The sequence below is a fragment of the Protopterus annectens genome, chromosome 7.part0, assembly GCF_019279795.1.
Source record: "Protopterus annectens isolate FY-2018-M chromosome 7.part0, PAN1.0, whole genome shotgun sequence".
NCBI lineage: Eukaryota > Metazoa > Chordata > Ceratodontiformes > Protopteridae > Protopterus > Protopterus annectens.
The window spans coordinates 1867300328-1867322037 of record NC_056739.1 but is presented as its reverse complement, the minus strand read 5'-3'; the positions used below and the strand labels follow the sequence as shown (position 1 = coordinate 1867322037).

The 21710-nt window shown below is 43.2% G+C and overlaps 1 protein-coding gene across 1 annotated transcript in view; it reads left to right on the top strand.

Moving 5' to 3' along the window:
- The window catches only part of LOC122806199 (adhesion G protein-coupled receptor E5-like), a 236086-nt gene that overhangs the window by 196416 nt on the left and 17960 nt on the right, over positions 1–21710 (top strand). The window contains exons 7-8 of the mRNA XM_044076428.1: positions 6024–6192; positions 6644–6745. Of these exons, the coding sequence (XP_043932363.1) occupies positions 6024–6192; positions 6644–6745 (271 nt within the window). The remainder of the gene's footprint in view (positions 1–6023; positions 6193–6643; positions 6746–21710) is intronic.

Below are 21710 nucleotides of genomic sequence, written 5' to 3'. Positions count from 1 at the left end.
GCATTAATGATCATTGCTGTAATCATTACTCTACAGGTATTATTACAACAATCTATGGCCTTGCGTTGGGCAGTGGTATGTTTGTACACAATGTATAATTACAGCCTTTGTATAGCTACTTTATACCTTTTCTTATCTGGCAGACTTGTGGAAGTGACTTCTGTTAACACTACCTGACTGTTTCTACCCATATTCACATAGTCACGGTTACATATGTGGACTCAAACTGTGTGTGTGTGTGTGTGTGTGTGTGTGTGTGTGTGTGTGTGTGTGTGTGTGTGTGTGTGTGTGTGTGTGTGTGTGTGTGTGTGTGTGTGTGTGTGTGCTACTGCCATATTCTGCCTTGATTTCTATTGTTTACCCTGGTTGTTGGCAGCAGGGACCAGTAGCTGTAACAGCATGACACTTGAACTTTTTTGGGGGAGACTACTTGGTGCATGTACTTATCTTGCTGTCATTTGCAGTCTTGTGGTTGGACCATGGGTGTTGGACACAGTATAACTACAGCCTTCTTATAGCTACTTTATACCTTTTCTTACCTAGCAGACCCATGGAGGAAATTTCTGTTAACACTACCTGACTGTTTCTACACATATTCACAACATCCTAGGTGAAATTATGCATACAGCTTATTACCACTCCTGGGATTCAAACCGTGCCTGTTTGTGCATAAAATACAACAAAAGGTTTTGTGTTTCATCAGAACATGCTATTGAGAAACTGATGTCTTTTCCTTGAATGTCTTCTGTCTAATACTCTATTGGTTTACAATCTGACCTTATAATTATGACATTCTTAGACATACATTCTAATACATACCTTTTGACATAGCACAGTGTGGAAAACAGTGGTTTACACAACATTACTGTTCAGATATCAGTTCTTGGTGCATGAAACATTTTATATCAGTTAATCTCATGTCTTACAAAGGCACTAACTTTGTCAGATGTGACTTTATTGTTTAATGCTTTCAGAGCTATAGTTGCTGTGCATAACCTGTACACATTTCAATTCATATAATACCAAACTAAACACAACCAGTCCAGGGTTATGAATTTTATTGACAGGCAGTTATTTATATATAACCTATATGACACTATTACTGTAATATTGTCTGATTTATTCAGTACAAACCATACCCATTTTTAATATTGCAAGGTGACATTGTACTCCTTTATAGTTATTTGGAATGGATACTACAAGCTAGATTTTTACTCACCAGCCTCACGATGCAGCCTTACCAGCTTGCTTACATTGGCTTTCTTGTTTGCAGCCCACTCAACTGGAGCTATGAAGAAGATAGAGAAACATTTATGCATACCTATCCATCACATGGACTTTGGTAAACAGTTATTGATATTAATACTTACACATGCCTGGGACATCCCTCTGCCATGCATCTTGGACCCATTGGTCCAAGAGCTCCCTCTTCCTCTGCTTCAAGTCAGAAATGTGGTGCCGGACCTGCTCACCAGTCCAAAGGATGCCAGTGGCATTGATGAAATCAAAGGCAAGACTTTCCCAGGCCTCCGCTTTGTATTGGGAGCCCTGGTACTGGTTCTGCAGCAGTCTCAGATCATGACCCTGGACTCCTGCATGCCCCAGTGCTGCACCCAAAAGTGCACACCCTCTCCAACACCAGCCATAGTGCCTACAGTGGGGTGCTACAACTGGTTGTGACCTGTATTCCCATCTGTGAGGTTTAAATATGGCCAGTTTCCCACCCTTTGCAGTGATTGGATGATTTTGAATATGCTAAGCTAAGTGCTGGGCATGCCTGCTTAGCTGGTATATGTATTGCTTAAAGGGGTAGATGCTAAGCACTGCCTACCAGTGCACAAATCCACTTAGCTACACTAATTCTTACTTAGAATTTACATTTAAGCAATGCTTATACTGGGTAAGCATAGCTGAGCACAAGTTAACATTGTTCAGTTTTCCTTTTACACACTATCAGCATTGTGGGGTAGATTCCTCATAAATGACATATTATGATATGTATGTCTACCTTCCATAACATCCCCTATGTGCTTTCTTTACAATACATTCTTTTGTGGCTATGCTGTATGGGACACTTGTGTTTCTATGGGGTTTCAGATCTGTACTACACTAAGAGCAAACATTTGGATCTGCTACACTGGCCTGGTTAACAAATATATATATATATATATATATATATATATATATATATATATATATATATATATTATTCACTACCTTCTGATAAAATATATTTCTGTGTTTTTTTAGCAGATAAAAATAAATGAATTGAATGGGGACTTGAACCGCAAATGCTGCTAAGCAAAAGCTGTACCAATAAGCTATTTTGTTTCACTTTGCTTTGGCCATATATTTGTGTTCAACTCATTGGGATGTGTAAGCTAGGCCGAGCATAGCTGTGTGACGCGCACTCATGCTCAGCTACGTTTAAACTTTATTGCAGACAGAAAAAAAAATACATATGTGTTTTATTTGTATTTACTGTAGGGGTTTCCACATTGCTTTCTGTACAATTATCACATTTACACATTACCATATATAAAATTTGTCCCTATTTGTCCCCCCATCTTGTTGAGCTTTGTCCAGATTTTTAGCATTAAGAGGTTGAGAGGTATGCAGATCTGGCCATTCTGTGAAAATCTGTATGGTTGAGGGTTACAGTGTGCATTTGCACACATTTCCTGCTTCTGCAGAATGCTGAAGTTCCATATGGTGCTTTAGCAATACAGGGGGTGTGTCACAGAAGCTGTGTGACACCCCCTGTATTGCTTTCCTGTTTGCCGGTTTTATTTCGATGTCCACGGTCACTGAAATGATTTATTTTACATTTCAGTGTCCGCGGACACTGAAATGCTGGCATAATATTAGAGCTATGCTCTAATATTATGCCAGTATGGCTTAGAAAGTGCTGTACGGCACTTTCTGAGTGCAGGGGGTGTGCTTAGTATCCATGCACTGCACAGACATGCCCCCTGCGCTCGTACATGGATTGTATCAGTATAGAGCATACACCAGCATGTCTTCATTAATATGCAAGGTGCGCTGCTGCGCTACACGGGCACGATCCACTCCATGTAGGAATAGCACTATTCCTGCACGGAGCTTAATGAATCCTGGGGTTATTCTCCTACATGGTGAATAGGAGGAGGCATGATAGATGTCCTGTTGCAGAAATGCATGAAAAATAAAATGCCTCACTTTCACTTGCTTTAACTTTATCTGTGGGTTTCTTAATTTGCGTATCAAAGTTGCAGCTACTTAAAGATGAACTTTATCTTAAGTAAAATACTATACTATAAAGTCCTCAACTGTTGTCTTTTCCAGTGCTGGCATACTTTATCAGGTTTACTTGTCTATGAGAATCCCAAGCAGTCCTAAATATGCTATGGGACTGTCTGTGTGGGGTCAGTTCTTTGAGTCCACCTCCTTGAAGAACCATCACAAGGGGTCTGTGAGTGTTTGAAGAACTGTCACAAGGGATCAGTGAGTCTTAGACTAGACATATTCTGAAGCTCATAGGAACCACCCTAAAGAAGAACTGACTGGCAGATCAGTCTGTTTTTGCAGAGCTGTTGAAACAGGTCCAGAGACTTTTGATGAAAGAAGCCATACATACTGCTGGTATTAGAGAACAGATGAGGTTATACTGTCTTCTTTTCTTGGTTCCAAAGAGATGGATGATTTCCAGCCAACTCTGGACCTCAGTAACTTCAACCAGCACATCTGTTAACTTTGGCTGCAGATGGCCATTTGCAGTAGATTATGCCTTCCCTTTGCTGAGTATCAGGATGTTGTCACTGGCTATGATGGATGCCTTTATTGCCCACACAGGAGACCTCTCTGATTTGCTCTGGCATCAATTCTCCCATTGAGTGACTTACCATTTGGACCTTCTTTACTGCCAAGAGTCATTAACATTAAGTAGATGCAGTTCCTAACAGGACACTGCAAATTAGAAAATATCATATCTGATCCCAGCTCAGAGCAAGTCTTTTTGTTGTGTTAGACATGAATAATCTCCATTGCTGGTCATTTGCACTCTTGCAGAGGGCCTAAGAGGTCATGGATTTGGCCAACAAGTTAAGTGTATAGAGCAGAGGCCAGTTTTAGACTGTGCAGAGTCTTCTAAGCTTTACAGCTGCCATGATCTTCCTGGACTCATTTGTAGTTCTAAGGATAAGGTTGTTGTAGTAGTCCCTTCATGCTTCACAAACCTATTGATGTCAGGTCATTGTCTCTGGGCCCCACAGTGGTGAGCAATTCCCAATTTTTTGCTGGTGTGCCTTTTCTTTCTACAGACCAACCAGTAATAGAGCTTAATGATGAGTGTTTCTTTGGCATTCTGGTGAACTCATCTCATGAGTTAATGGGTGAAGATTCCCTGGTGAGGAGTTTCATATCAGCCAGTTGGAGATCAGGCAATATTCCTGATTCTGAAGTCTTTGGAGAAACAACAGCTTCTGGGTCCCCTTCTTATTACTGAGACAGTCAATCCATTATATGGTGCTTAAAGAAGGCGGAAGCAGAAGGTCAATCACATTGTGTAGAAAAGTGATGCTAATTTGGCACTGGGTCATCAAAAGGAGCATCCTTATATCAGCAGTTCACATTTCCAGAGAAGTAAGTGAGCTAGTGAATGTTCTAAGCTAAGTCACCTGCTTTCGTCTGGCTCTTCAGCTTCCAAGGTCATGCCTGACCAGGGTCTTTCAAAAGCACTCAGGAAATTGATCTATTTGCTTGTCAGGAAGATAAAATCCCTTCTGTATTCTGCTTGGTTTGGCAGGCCAGCAGGGAAGTAGCATTGGATGACATGTGTGCCTCATGTTCTGTTATACCTCTTCATCATTCCCTATGATTCTAGGCATTATCACAAAGTTTAGGGAATAAAGAACTAAACACATGTTTGTATCCCACTGGTCACTGTGAAAAGCAGGGTTTCAAGATGAATGGGACTGAAGGCCCAAGCAGCACAGAAAAACTCTTATGGCCTTATCAAGAAATGTATATCAGACTGGACAGCCCAGCTAGTTCTACTTATTGGCCTGGTCATGATGTCTTATATAGACACACTTATTCTGTTCAGGTTCCAGGGCAGGTCTTTGATGTTATTGAGCAGCCAACAACCCTTCTCGACAGTTTGTGTAGAGTGGTATCCTGCAATATCCTGTCACTCAATTTAAAATATACTGTAGCTCAGTGATTGAGGTCTTTGGCTTATAGCTGCAGAGTTGAATTCAAGACTGGTCTCCGTTCCTTGCCTGTGTGGCATTTCCATGTTCTACCTATGTTTCTGATTCCCTTTTAGTTTTCCAAAACATGCTAGTTAATTGTCCATGCTAAAATGAGAAATTATTTTATAAATATAAATATATATATATATATATATATGTATATATATATATATATATAAATAATTTAATACATTTGTTGTCCAAGTATGCCTACTTGACACAATTTATGTTCTGCTATTGAGTCATTTTGCCGAGAGAAATGCAGACAATGATAATAATATTATGTAATTACAGTGCAGAACAATGAATGCCAGACATAGGCTGACTGTACTTGAAAACTGATAGACCCCAGAGCAAATGATTATTTCATGACTTTCTAAATGTTTCTAAGTACCCCCATTGTGACAGTGTGTTCCATTCATTAACAGGCCTCTGAGTAAACCGACTAGTGGTAACGTTAAGCTGTTTGACATCAAGTAGTCTCATTTCTTCCTAATTGCTCACATATTCTTGTTATAGCTATGGATTTTCATGATATAAACATGAGACAGCCAGTGAAAGAGATATGTACACTGTAGAACATATTCAGTGTTCATTTTCTATTTGTACCCATATGCAATATATTGAGGATAAATGTGTTTTGTTTTTTTTACAGAGGAGTGTTTAAACAATTACACATTGCATATCTGTTTTGTCATTGTTTGTGAGTTCTGAATATACATAACCTATCCTTTGTTTTGTAATTGTTTGAGATCTCTGCACATACAATGCCTACCCTTTCTTTTGATACAGGGTATTTGCCATCACTGCTATTGCACAGCTGTGCATCCTTGGGTGTACCTGGATAACTGGAAATTTTCAGCTTGAAAAAAGTACCATTGCAATATCATACCTTTTCACAATATTCAATTGCGTTCAAGGTCTGTTCATCTTCATTTTACACTGCCTAATGAAGAAACAGGTAAGCAACGGTAAATTAGCACCACTCAGCTGACATCTGCAGTATTTTTTTCTTGCATGTATTTGTGATTTTGGATTAAAATTTCAGAGTTGCAATTTTCTTTTATCTTTATAACCATAAAAAATAATATAACATAAGAAAAAAATATTCTTGGCCACCACAATGGATTGCATTTAGTTACATAAGCCAGTTGTAATAATAGCTCAGTATGGAATAGAAAACACAGAGTAATAAATATAGAAGAGGCACATTTGTATTATGTCTAAAGTCATAGTCGACTTAAATATTTCTGTATAACATTTCTCTCCAGGACTTCTGTGTACCCTTTAATTATACACGTTACGTAACCAATTCTGTTTTTTTCCTGCTGTTTTAATTTGCTTCTAGATTTTCATTAAAATGTTTGAATTATTTTAGTTGAGCATGACATACCTATTGTTTCACATTTAAGGTAAGAGATGACTACAAGCGAATACTTGCCAACATATACAACAGTAAGATAATATCAGAATACTCACAGTTTCCCAGCACCACTAAATCATCCATGTCTCAGGTATGGAAAATAAACTTTTATACCAAATTCTAGACATTGCATTCTACACTAATTTGTTTTCTGGAAGTATTTGTACAGATGCTGAAACAGTAATGTATGTGAATTAGCCCTGGAAAATGCAGTCTATTTCATCTGATGGCTACATTCATTCCAAAATCACATGGATATTGTCATTGAATATATTGTATACTGAAGTAAGTATATGTGACCAGTGATATTTACATATTTAGAAATGGTAAGAAACATTTCAAACAGTACTTAATAGATTCTTCAGGACTAAAGAATAGCACATGAGTTATTGTAAAGGAGACAAGACAATGAATGGAGCTTACCATTTCATACCATCATGTGCAACATTGCACTATGAACATGTTGCATCATTCTGCCTGTACATAACAAGAAATGTACAGAATAAAGATAGGTTCAACATCAGTATTATTCACTGATAACTGGTTAATGTTTTATCCACTTTTATTTATTTCACTAAACTCCGTGCGTAACTTATATAGTCAGCTCCAAAACAATAATAAAACTAGTTCATGGTGTTTTGATGAGCTGTGTTTTCACTGAATTAAAATTCATTTGAAATGTTTTCTTCCTGAATCTGGTTTCATAATGCTTTACCTAATATGTTTTCAACCATCCAAATTGTGAAAATATAGGGATGCAGCCTAATGAGTCCACAGCCAATATACAAAAAAGAAAACAACCACTTACAGAAAGGTTTTCTCCATTAGGCCATGTGTTTTGTGTGTGTGTGTGTGTGTGTGTGTGTGTGTGTGTGTGTGTGTGTGTGTGTGTGTGTGTGTGTGTGTGTGTGTGTGTGTGTGTGTGTCTGTGGGTTTACCTTTAAAATGTCGTTGGTCACCTCTGTGTTGTGATATGTGTGAAAGGCAGTTTTCAAAGTTTAGTTTTAGTGAAAAAAAAATGTTGACCTCACAAAAGTGAATGCACAGTAGTGTTCACTGTTGTGAATTTGGCATTCTGAGTGGTGATCACACTATAGTGGGGACTGGGAAATGTACTCTTTCCCTCACTGTAGTGCAATCTTGGAGTTTGTATATATAAGTAGCAGGGGGGTGTGGAGGGTGCAGGTGGGCTTGCACACCTGCAAAACATTTGTAGCATAAAACTGTACGTGTAGGTATTTAAGGTAAAGTTGACATTCCTAAGTTGTCGACTTTCCTCAAATACCTCTTTCAGTTATGTCCACGATCAGTTATTAGATTTTACAACATTTTGGGTCATAAATATGACCACTCGCACTAGTCAGTACCGAGAGTTTGATAGTACACCGAGACTGTGTGCCTGTGTGTCTGTGTTGGGGGTCATGAAGAAATTATTACCAGGTAATGAAGTAAGGCCCAGTAACAATATTTAATAGTGAATCTGCACATTTTGATATTCATCCCACCTTATTAGCCTTCAGTATAAGCTGATGAAACATACCTGCTGATATGGTTTGGGAGGGGGGGATGACAACAAATCTTATTACCAGAATGTAATTTCCTGTATCATATTTTATTCTGCTTCTTCACTTGGCCCTCTATGGAGGCACTCAGGAGATAGACAAAAGTTTTATTTAATTCAGTTAAAAAAATAAACAAATAAATAAACAAACAAATAAGTAAAATAAATGCTGGACAGCTGATACAGGATAAAGCACATTTTAGTAGACAGAATGATTATAATTTCTAATCTTTTTTGTTCTTATAAAAAGATTAACGGCACCTACCACAAATTAGCATTACAATATGACAGTAGTAAAATCTGTCACATAAGGAAACATGTATCCCACATGGTTCCTAGAAAAGCATCATGCTTCAGAGCTGGTTACATTCATACTTAACTCTCTTTTTAATGTCATATCTCATAATGCTTATATCTTCATTACCTGGGATATTGCTCTGGGTTTTTGTAATACTGCTTTACTGACATAGAGAAACCCAGATTTTGAAAGCTGACAAGGTTATTTTCTTCTTTCTAATTTCTCTATTTTATAATCAATTGATTAAGTAGGAGGTCTTTTCAGACTATTACTTAATAAAATTACATCTCATGATATTTAACATTTGTTGCCAATCTGTACTTTTTTTCTGCACATTTCCTAGATCACATTATTTGCAGAGCCTAAACATTTTCAGCAGACTAACGAGTACAGTAAGACTGTGCTTCTGTGCACATTTCTGAGTTGACTGCCTGTGACTAAACAATCAGACTTGGTCCTTTTTCAAGAAATATTGGAATGTACAAGATAAAGAGCAAATATAAATTTATGACAAGAGTTATAATACAAATGAAGTTGTTAATACGAAGAAGCTTGTGGAAAAATGTATAATGAGAAGGATTTAGAATTAACACTGCATTAAGAGGTTGAGACTAAACAGACAAGCACAAAGGAGCAGTAAAGAGATAGAAGGGATAAACAGCAGTCATATGAACAGACATTAGGAAATGGGCAGCTAGTGTGGAACATTTAACAAAGAGAAGGAAGGAAGAAAGTAAACCATGTACAAATACAAGTAATACCATAACTTACCTCAGTGAACAGCTTACAAGGTCTAACTGTTGAAACAAGAATTCTTTACAAAGAATACACAACAAAATCTAGGAGATTTAGGATTTTTGCTTGCAAATGTTTACTTAGGTATTTTTATACCCTAAGTAGACTCTGGATAATTTTTCCTCATGGAAATAACAAATGTTGGAGGTGTGATGGGGAAGTAAAAGGTAATTGAGAATATATTTTCGGTAGTGAGTTGACAAACGTTTAAGATTCCTTGCAGACTACTCTATCAGATATACTGGGTGAGCAAATTGGTGTCTCAACAGAAATGATTTTTCTGAGTTCTGATACAGAATCGGAATTGCATAGACATTGGGCAGGATTCACGAAGCCTCCGTGTAAGAGTTATAACTCATACACGGAGGCTGCAGTTAAACGGAGTGATGTCAGCATGCTCTGCATATTCATGAGAGCATGCTGAATCACACCTAAGTCTAACACGGTCCGTGTAAGACATGCAGGGGCGTGTCCGTAGGCTGAGCCCTGCAAGCGGACACTCCCCCAGAAGTGTAAAAGTGCCCAAAGTAGACACCCACAACAGAGTCCACGGAAATGTGAATAAACACAACACAACACATGCCCCTACAGACTATTAAACATAAAAGAAATATAAATGAACATGTCATATTTTTTTAAATTGTAAAGATGTTTAACCGTGAGTGCGCTTATGCTGGCGTGCCCGTAGCGCAGCTACAGTTAGCAGTCAATGGGAAAGCATATAAGAACTAAATATGCAAAATAAGCCAGGAAGCAATAGCGTAGCGGTAGAGATGTTGGCTGCAGAGCAGGCATTCATGGTTCGAGCCCCCACAACACCATTTTTTTTTTTTTGCAAAATAAGCAGGAAACAAGTCCCTGACAAATATGTACACATAAAACCACAATATATGTAAAATGCAATGAAATAGCCCATTTCTATCGAAGAAATGTGAGTTAAGAAATGAATAGAAACTGCCAGATGTGCCCATAGCTGAGCTACAGTTCAACAGAGTGAGTGTATGTGCCCGTAGATAAGCAGTGGTTTAACTGGTGCAAAATGAGTGCCCGTAGCTGAGCAGTGGTTTACCACGCTAAATATATGTGCCCCTAACTGAGCTGAGCAGAATATGCGTGCCGATAGCCAAATGAGGCTTAAACCAGCGTACCCCCTTTGCGCGGAGCTGCGCACCGCGCAAACAAACTAACCGACGGGCAACGTTGAGCAAGCCGTATCAAAACTGCCTTTACACAGACACACCCCTCAGCATGTCTAGACAGTCATGAAAAATGAAAAGCAGTGGCCAGGTTCGAACCCAGGATACTATACACCATAGTCAAGGTACAGAACCACTAAGCCATGACAGCAGTACCTAGAAATGCAATAATAGCTCATATATAGGAATGAATACAAACTAGAGCATGACAATGCAGGTTTACTGAAGTTGATACAATTCCAAAATGGCCAATCACAGATATGTGCGTGAAAAACGGACTATATAAGCCCCATAGGCGGGAATACACAGCATAAACGATTGTAGAACAGACCTGCAGGCAGAATGTCAGGAGTAGGAGAGGGTAGTCGCTTTCGAGCGCAGAGGTGGGGTGTTGAGGAGTCCAGGTACATGGCCTGGCTCCTAGTCCACAATCATGAGGCCCAACTCATGCAGGGCCAGGTCCTCTGGGGAGCGTACAGGGCTGAGGCGTGGGACCGGTTGGCTCATGAACTCACCAGTGCCACAGGGATTCCAAGGACAGGTGAGCAGGTCCGTCACCACCATGCGGACCTGAAGAGATGCAAGCAGGACCAAATGAACCTTTGGATCCAGGAGGCCCGGCAATCACCCAACGCCCCACCACTGAGTAAGTAACAATTAATTATGTATGTAAAAAGTTAAACTACCTGAAATTATGGAGATGTGTATTCCAATATTACTTCATTTATATTACAGCTGCAGGTGTCCGTTCTGCGAACCGCAGAGCCTATGGCGATAGGCTGGTGCGGTTGCGCCACCAGGCAGGTCAGTAATCCACTACCAGTAACTGTAAAGAAATATAAAAGTATGACAGTCAGCAAAAGAGTGCAGTGTAGCCAGTAAGGAATAAAATCTGCAAGTAACAGTGTGAAAGTGTATGCAAGTATTGCTTGATTACAAGAGTTCCCAGCCTGTAAGTGTAAACTAAACATGAAACTGTCCAACATATATTCTGAAATAAAATGCCCTGCCTGTAAGAAAATAGTACACAACCTGCAGCAGGATGTAAAGTATAGCTGCAGAAGATGATGAAATCACATGTGTGAAATATATCCCTGTGGAAATACTGAAACATGACAGAAGTGAGACTGCTGGAAAGGATTGTAATAACTACTGTTAAAACATGTCAATAAAGCCTAGAAGTACCATCCTGAATAGTAACATGAAAGCAAGTGAGAGAGTGTGAGAAAGTGTCAGGAATCCAGCAATACAGTAGTAATAACCCCTGAATAAATTATACTGCAGTCAAGACAGAATTAAATGCATGTGAGACTCAGAACCAAACAGCAAAATCTGTTCAAAGTGTTGCTGCATGTGGAATGTGTATCCCAAAATCTGGATATGTTGCTCCCAGTCTGAAATACGCAGATAGGATGATTGTCTGATATACCAAACATCCACACTTGTCTACAGGTATATAAAGCAAAAGTAGCAGGATGATGTATCTGAACAAAGCTTGATATGAATGTGTATGAAGAACACTAAAATGTATATTGATGTTGCAGTAACAGTCCTATCAGCAAGGTGAAGTAGTTAACATATAGGACACTGTAGTTAGAACAGTAGTGTGTATATAACTGTAGCTATTAGAAATGTACAGCATATGTATTGGTATTCAAAGGTGTTAATATTACCTTATTTACCCCACCCTATAACCACCTATAACCCATTCCATGTGAAAATGGTATGTGCAATCACAATTAACACCCCTGGACGTTTGTCCTGTTGGGTCATATATATTTGCATGTCTGTTGATGCATCTGCCCTGTTCATACACCCACACCTGATGGCCTGTTGCCATCAATTAACCCTGCATGTTGTTGGACTGTGTATTTCTGTTCAAATTATGCATGTGTTATGCACGCTGTTCAATGGTGTGAATATCTGGGTGTTTGGTTAATGGGAATACTAATGCATGCTGTTACAACTAACTGTGAATGGTATTATATATCACTAACCCAAACTGTCATGACATAATGCAAAACATAGAACGACAGGGAAGGCGGGTTCCAGCGGACCCACCTCTCCCACCTCAGCTGGCGAGTGCACCTGGCACTAGTGCCGAGTCCGGACCCTCCTCCAGTGGCCCTGTGCCACCTGCAGGTGGAAGTGCTGCAGGGGATGGGGCTCGCCCCCCCTCTGCAAGTGTGGCCGGAGGAGATCCACCACTCACCCTCCGTAGCGTCCGGACTGTGGTGCGGGGAGATTCGGGACTCTGTCCTGAGCCCCTACGCCAGCTCGAGGCATGGGTGGCACAACTAACGGGCATGCCCGTTGCCCAGCCTACACAGCCCCCAGCACAGCCCCATCCTGGGCAGTGAAGGAACAGTGGCAACTGCCTATGGGTGGGGATATCAGTTCCACTGTTGCCATCTGTGGGCTCATGGGCTCTGGATATCCAAACCTCCGTCCCCGTCAATTGTGTAACCCCCCCACATGTGTCATACACCGCCCCTGTATGCATCTTGTTTGTCTTGTCTGTTTACCTACCCAGCCTACCTCCCCAGCTGAACCGACTTCCTTCACCTGACATACCACTCTTACCTGAAAAAAAAAAAAAAAAAAGGGCACTCTGTACCCACAAAAAAATTACGCCCCATACATAGCTGCCCATTCCGCACACATGTCCACTGGACATGGAACCTATCAATTACAATTGGCTGTACAACAAGTATTATTGTTGTCCTGACACCTCTCCCAGGGGTGGAAGGTTTCAAATGTCACACCAAATTACATACATATGCACAGCTGTTGCTGATGAAGAAATGGGCAGCTATGGGCCTTACCTACATCCCTCCTGCACATCCCAAGCTTGTTTCCCTACTGTCTTACCCTCTTTGTGACCCCTTTTTCACCACTTTCCTGTCTCCCCATTTTCTTTTCTTTCAAAGAAAATAGCCCGGGTGTGCGCCAGAGTAAGCACAGTTAAGCGGTTGTAACCGGGTATGCGCGGAGCTAACTGCCAGTGCGCATGCGTGAGCTCCGCGCAAACCAGCGCTAGCCCGGTTACAACTGCTTAAAAGTGCCTTAGTCACTGTGATTGACAGGTCCTGTACTCAGTTCAAAAGAAAAATAAACTCCCACTCCCGAACCCATGACCTTGGAAACACTAGTCTGTACAACCTACCACTAAGCCATGACTCTTATACAAAAACATTGTGCTAAAATAAATATAACCTGTAAAAGTAGGGATGAATGTAAAGGAATATAGGATGTGTAGTACACAAAGCATGTCATTTAAAATAAATGTCAAAAACAATGGATATCCATAATAGTAGTGTGTGAAAAGAAACAGCCATGCTAGTTGGCAGCCTGTAGATAATAAGGTCAGTTAATGTACATAGATATATGTATGCATATGTACATATATATATATATATATATATATATATATATATATATATATATATATATATCTATATATACTTGTAGGAGTCAATGTGCATACACACTTTCTACAGGGAACATGAAAGAGGAATGGAGAACTGTGAATATACAACACAGCCTGAAGCATGAGAGAGATACTAACCTTTACAGTCACAGAACACTGTCCACAGCATACCAGCATGGTCCCCCACACAATCTGAAAGGGCAACGCCTATCACACATACCCTTTTATAGCACTGACCTGAAATCACAGTGAGAACTGCAATCAGTACACAACTGGCTGTATGCAATTAGCAAATGCTGGCCTTCAATTGGTGAAGAGGCCATCACATGGACCTATGCAAATACCTACAAAAGCATCCAGTGCTAACACTCCCCACATGCAATAAATTAATTGCATTGTCTGTAAGCAGACAGAGGGAGGCTGAGAAGTGGAAGAGAGAGAGAGAGAGAGCACCAAAAAAAAAACACACACTGTGACTCTCTCTACCCTGAAGCTGTCAGCACTGACAGTAATAGCAGCAGCAAGCAGAAGCTGTGGAACGCAACCAGCTGCGACAAACAGAGGTAATGCAAAGTAGCAGGTTAACAGTGTGCATACTGTGAACCCTCCAAATGTGTCATAGGTCTGTATCCATAGGTATGTCCATGTGATATGTTGTGTGTACATAGTTCCAACAAAAGGGGATGACCACACATCACATGTCAAGCAGTCATAGGCCAGGATCCTGGTAGCATGTGTCTGTGCTGCCTAGCAATGGCTGTAGTGACTGCTTTGAAATGTCAGCCAGGCCCACAAGTCAGGATCAGCCCATCCCAAAGGCACACTGGCTGGGAACAAGTGTCTGCAGGTACCTGATGTCACTGCACATGCATCCTATACTGCATTACCCCATAGTGTAGCAGACCAGGCCCATTATGCATATGATGTGGTAATTCCCAGGGTCAGTCGAGGTGCCCCCTTACTGTTGTGGGACCACTGTTGCTGTATGCCACTGTCCAGGTACATATCCTGTAGCACGGCAAAGATAAACTATCAGTGTTACATGCGGTGGTATGTCCCCTCAGAGTGCTGGTAGCACACATCCAGGGGGACCACGAGGTCACAGTGATGCTGTGTGTTCTCCTCTGCTGAGGGCGGCCCTCACCTGGACATGTGCGATGATAGGGAGGATACATCCAGCTGTGATAAATATCCGAAAGGTGAGGGAGAGGGAGGGGGGATATGTGCACCGAACATGTCTGCAGGAATGTTGCCAATATGCGTGTGTTTGGTGAATGTTAAGTAGGTGTGGACTAACACAGAGCATATCCGAGGCATGTGGTCCGTATGTGTAACATAACTGAAGAAGGCCTTGTGGTCATCCACAGTGTTTGTGTCTATTACCCTCCCAGAGTAGGCTGTGGCTGTTGTTATGACGGACTGTAGCGTAGTACCAGTGCTGACCACAGATGCCTACCCTTAATGTGAATGTGCTCTGTCCTGCAGTAGCCCCTGCTATTGTTATACAATCTGCCTCTGTCTGGGGTCCACTGGACAGGATGCCTAACCGTTGTGCATAGGGTCTGGGTTAGACATGTGTGTGCAAGTGTCATGCAATCCGCAGCATGTCTGTGGTAAGCATTTGCAAAGGGGTCAGCAGTGTGGCTTGTGGCTTCCACTGGCCCAGTGTGCTGCATGGATACCATCCCAGTCCCAGCAAGTGAATAACTGTCTAACCACATACATATCAATGTAGTCTACTGTACTGGTGGTGGTGGTGGGATATGTATATCCAGGCTGAGTAATGTCTGTCCACATCAGAGTAGTGGATGGTGTCCCACATACAGTACCTTGGGATGGACCCCCAGAGTGAGGTTGTGCATAGCACCTGTCAGTGTGTGCTGACTGATGGGGCATGCTACTACGTAGTGTGGAATGTGGCAGGTATTGTTGCACAGGTATTGGCTGAGCACTGATATCTGGCCATGTACCTGTGTATCCACCACGACACACACACATGCAACATATGGGAGTAGTAGTATATCACTACACATGCATATCATGTATAGTATGTGTGCCATACATTGCTGACATGGTCTGCTGATATCCTGTCTGTGTTCTCTTCCAGGGAGATGGCGCGACAGCGTAACCCCGCCTACTCTGCTGCGGAGGATGAGGAGATCCACCAGAGCCTGGTGCGGGAGTATGACATCCTGTGTTCCGCACCAGTCAGAACCAGCAGGAGAGGGCCGCACTGTGGCAAGACCTGGTCCGTAGGGTAAATGAAATTGGCACGCATAACAGGACATATGAGCAGGTACGACATCACTGCAGTGATTTAATCCGGTGTCCGACAGCGTGCAGCAGATATCCACAGGCAACAGGTCGCCACAGGAGGTGGGGTGGCCACACATCCCCCCTCACCAGACTGGAGGGGCTACTCCTAAGTGTTGTGGCTCCAGCCCCGGAACATCAACAGCAGTACACCTGCATTATGATGGAGGCTGGTTCCACACAGCAGCACGACATGGAGCGTGCAGGTAATATGCCATATGTACACCTGACTGTTCTGTACACTGTATCATATGCAATATCAATGGGACAGATGTGCCCACTAACATTAATCTCATCATTTCTGCAGGTCCCTCCAGGGTTACAGAGAGACAGGCCATCCATGCTGGTGAGTGTGCTTAACATAACCTATAATAGTCCTGATAATGCTAGTAACAGTAGTGTAACTCAGTAGTGCTCTGTGTGTATACTGCAGGGTGTGCATGTGTGCATGTGTGCAGGTGTGTCAGTACCCATGTGTGCATGTGTGCAGGTGTGCCTGTGTCCAAGTGTGCATGTGTGCCTGTGTCCACGTGTGCATGTGTGCCTGTGTCCACGTGTGCATGTGTGCATGTGTGCCTGTGTCCACGTGTGCATGTGTGCCTGTGTCCACATGTGCATGTGTGCCTGTGTCCACGTGTGCATGTGTGCATGTGTGCCTGTGTCCATGTGTGCATGTGTGCATGTGTGCATGTGTACACGTGACCATGTGTGCATGTGTCCATGTGTGCATGGGTGCATGTGTCCACATGTGCATGTGTCCACGTGTGCATGTGTGCATGTGTGCATGTGTGCCTGTGTGCATGTGTCCATGTGTGCATGTGTGTATAAGTGCATCACTGGTAACAATGTCTGGAGAATGTAAACTGTGTTTCCTGTCTTCATCCCACAGGTTCTGGGGCTGCTCTGGTGACCTGCAGCAGGGAACCTGAATCCTGTGCCACGGCTACTGGTAATGATGATATATGTGTAATGGTACAGAAAGGTGTGTCAGGGTCTGCCATTGGTCAGCCAGTTGACAGTACACAGCTGTCAACCCCATCATTGCGCACAGTCATCCTGCCTATACATCCTATGTCACCATTGTCCCTAGGTGATGGACAGGATACAGCGGGCATAGACCAGGGTAATGTGGTACCTGTGGCACATGCGTCCCCACACAGCAGCCATGGGCAGGGTCCTCCGATGGTACCACACAGACAGTTGCCCATGGGTTCTCGTGGGAGCATCCGTGGGCATTTCGCCTTTGGCCGACGTGCCCAACGAGGTCTGTCAACCTCAGCGATGTTTCGGACTGTCATGCAGGCTCAGTCACGTATGGAAAGGTACACCAGACAGGGTCTGAGGGAGCTCAGAGCATGCCGCACAGCCATGGCAGACAGTATGCGTGACATTGTGGATGCTATCCGTAACTTCACCGATGTCATAGACAGACGTTGTGGGGACATCTTACAGCAGTTCCACAACCAGATGTCCATGAGCCAGGGCAGTGGTGGGCGTGCGGCGCCGACGCGTGGCCGTATGCCGGCAGCAGCAGCAGCTGGCAGTCAGCGCGGACGGCAACAGGCTCGTGCACGCCCCCATAGTGCCAGCAGCAGCCCCAGCAATGCTGGGTCTGTGCTGTCATCGGAACGCCCCAGGAGACCACGTGCGTGGCTCTGGACAGTCCCAACAGGGACATGTGTCCAGTCAACACACTCCCGCTTCTGATGACAGTACCCAGTCAGGCGTTGTACTGGATACGGTCCGAAGCACCCCTGCCAGGCACAGGTACCGTGTCCGTGCACACAGACACTGATCTGTATGGCCTGCCAGGTGCAGTCTGTGGCTGTCCACAAACCCCTGTATATGGCAGCCATGAGGTGGAACTGTGTGCGTGCATACACACATGCGAAATGTCAACACTTAGGGCAACCACATACACGCACACACTGCAGCAACACTGGCCCACCCTGTACTGCTGCCCCTCACCAACACACATACACACACATGTCAATTGGTGGTATCAGTGGCTGACTCAGGCATACCTAATCCACACCCTGTGCATATGATGACACTGTGCCACCTCCTGCAATCTCCAACATCATTGTGGGAACAGGTAAACACGTTGCTGATGCACACGGTGACTACATAGACGTGTATTAGTAGTATCATGTTGTTAACAGTACAGTGTGCTGCTATGACTGTGTGTTTATCCCAGCATGCCTGCTGCAGTAACTGTATGAATGTCCTGAATTGTTATCTGCACCCATAGTACATACCAAAGTATAACAGCTGCACATAATTGCATGCCGGCGGTAAGGTTGTCAACAGATAGCCGCATACATGGGTAGCACAGGGGGAAAGCTAACGCAAGTAGTGATATGCAATGGTGGACATGTACAGTAATGGTGTCAAGATGCCCACAACAACTATGCCATGTGTATGTTCACGCATCTAGATATGTGTGCAGTACCAATGTTGTCCAGACCACAAATAAGTATGACATAATATCGGTTCCACCATGGCCATCTGTGCTGCGTATTCCTGGGTACATGTTGACAGTGCCTACATATATGCATTGTGAATTACTGTTATTGTTACCCCTTCTATGTTGTATGATGCAGAACTTCCAGCCCTGTGTACTGTAGCCTTGTTTGCATGCATGTTCGCCTGGGGTCCCCTGGAACACTGCTTACACCTGCAATGCAGGGTTACAGTGCTTCTGTAGACTGCTAGTGACATCTGCATAGCGTACCATATGTATGTCAACCTTACACATGACAGAATGTCACTGTCTGTCCTGTACGCAGGTAAGTAGCCTGTGACACATTGCACACGTCTTACCCGGCATATACCCACGTGTGCAGTCATATATGTCAGTGCTATGAGACAGAGGCAGTCCACCCACACATACACACCTTCAGTATGTTGTTCCCCATTGGCCCTATGTGTTGGTACTCACCATGGCAATCACACTACTAGGGTGGCATGTCCAAAGGTAACCTGTGAATCGCCTCTATGGTCCAGTCGTGGTTTATGTGGGTCATGTGTCATCGCCACAGCTGCCACATGTATGCAGTCAGCCATCACCCTTGGCCAGGTATATACAACACATGTGTGGGATGCCACCACACAGCCAATCTGGGGTCTGGTCTCAACGAACCCAGTGATGCCATACCCTGTCAGGTGGCATGTCATATATACTACGTACAGGACAAACGTCAAACCCAATCCCTGCTGCTACTAATGATAATACCCCTGAAGATGTTCCTGATAGCTTTGACCAGTCCTTTACTGAGACAGTGCAGGCCCTAGCTTGCCATCTACCTCCTAGCTCCCCTGGTCCTGAAAGCAGCACCCCTAGAAAACTACTTGCGTCCAGCTGCCAACCAGTCGCCACTTCACTTCTCCGTACCTTGGTTGTAACAGTGAAACCCACTACACTGTGTGCCGATCAACACCCTGCCGAGTACCTATCAAAACCAGATGATGCTATTGCTTACCCCGTCTCAAAGGTAATCAAAGGTACTATGTTAGAATCTAACTTTCCCACCATCTGGAAAATATCATATGTAATCCCACTTCACACAGGAGGCAGCTCTACTGACGTCTCCACTGATAGGCCAATAGCTATACACTCTCCACTTGCAGAGATTATGGTGACTTTCGTCATAGACAAGTCATGCACCGCCTAGTCCAAACTCGCATTATGGCAGACACTCAGCATGGCTTATGTCCTCATCACAGCACTCCGTCAGGCCTCCTAGCCTTTACTAATACCATAAGCCATACTTGCAACATCAATGATATATCCACAGCCCTCTTTTTGGATAACTCAAAGGCATACGATATGGTTGATCACCAACTTGGACTCCGCACTCTGCACAGACTGTCTAGATACTGGAGCCTTCCAATGGTGTCAATCCTACCTGCATGGTCAACAGCAGGCCGGCCTCTGGCAGACCAAACCCTCTAACCGTCTACCAAACACCCTCAGAGTACCACAAGGCTCTATCCTAAGGCCCTTGCTGTCCTCCATCGTCATTAACGACCGTTATACTGTCATCCCAAAAGCCAGCTGTATCCAATATGCTGTATACTCTACTCTGATCTGCTCAGCCACATCTCCAGTAGAGTTATGTTCAGCTACCCAGACCACCTGTGATACAATAGCAAACTGGCTTTCTGAACATCGTCTGATCCTAAATCCCAATCAAACTGAACTGCTGTTATTCCACAAACATGTAGGTCTACCACGTTCACCGTTACCATAACATCAACCGATGGCACAATAATCTACCCTGACCCATCTCAACAACTATTAGGTGTCATCATAGACAATAACCTCATATGTGACATACATGTTAACCAGAGTAGCCAAGCCATCAATAGAAAGCTAGGGTCACTTTACAGAATTAAAGCCTTCCTAGCCCCTCCAGCTAAAGGTGCCATAGCTCGCTCACACCTTGTTTCAGCCCTTCTGTATGCATCCCCTGTACTCTCACATATGAACAAGATTGTCCTTAACAAGCACTAGATTTGCTACAACCACATTGCCAGGTTTGCCACTGGCCCGCCTGTTAGGACACATCATTGCATCAATCTAAATCAGCTTGGTTGGCTTGCAATACCCAGCCTAATACAGTATAACCAACTGATTATGGCCTATAAAATCCTGTATAATCCAGACAATACTCCTGCACTTAAATTACAATCACCCCCTATAACAATCCTAGACCACTTCGATCCTCTAACATTGTACTACTTCGGACTAGCGAGTCTATTAACACAGCTGGTGATTCTCTCTTTGCAAATCCTGTAAGTAGATCCTGGAACCCACTTCCAGCTGATATTACCCTAATGTCCACCTTAGGTCATTTAACAGTAGTCCCAAACAATATTTGTCATGTAACTGGCTATGTCAGTGTATCAGGCCTGGCTAACTCGGATGTGTAACCTGTGTGAACCACTGTACTGTGTAAATACAATTTAATCCTGGCTTGTGCTCAAGTCTAACATTAACCTGTGGAACATGTTGGACCTGCTTACTTATGTAATCTCTGTAAATAATCTGTTTGTACTATGTCATGCTAGCATTTTGTAATGATGTATCTGCTACCCTCGTAGCTTGTCTCCACGGGCCTACCCTGGGAATGGACATGCATCCAGTTGGGCTATCCCAGTCAACATATGTAGGACAGATAAATAAATCAATACATGATATTACAGTGACGACAATACCAGGCAGACATTGCCACACACTGACAGCATGCTGAACACACTGGGGCATACGTGGGGACTCAGACTAGCAGCCTGCCTGTGCATCACACACCTCCGCAGCTGGCACACAGGCATATGTTCCGTCAGAACAGAGCACATGCCACACATGGCACGCACATCCCCTGTACCACACACCCACAGCCTGTAGGGCTACACAACACACCTGCTACAGATGTGTCAGGTACCTGTCATGTGTGCTGCACT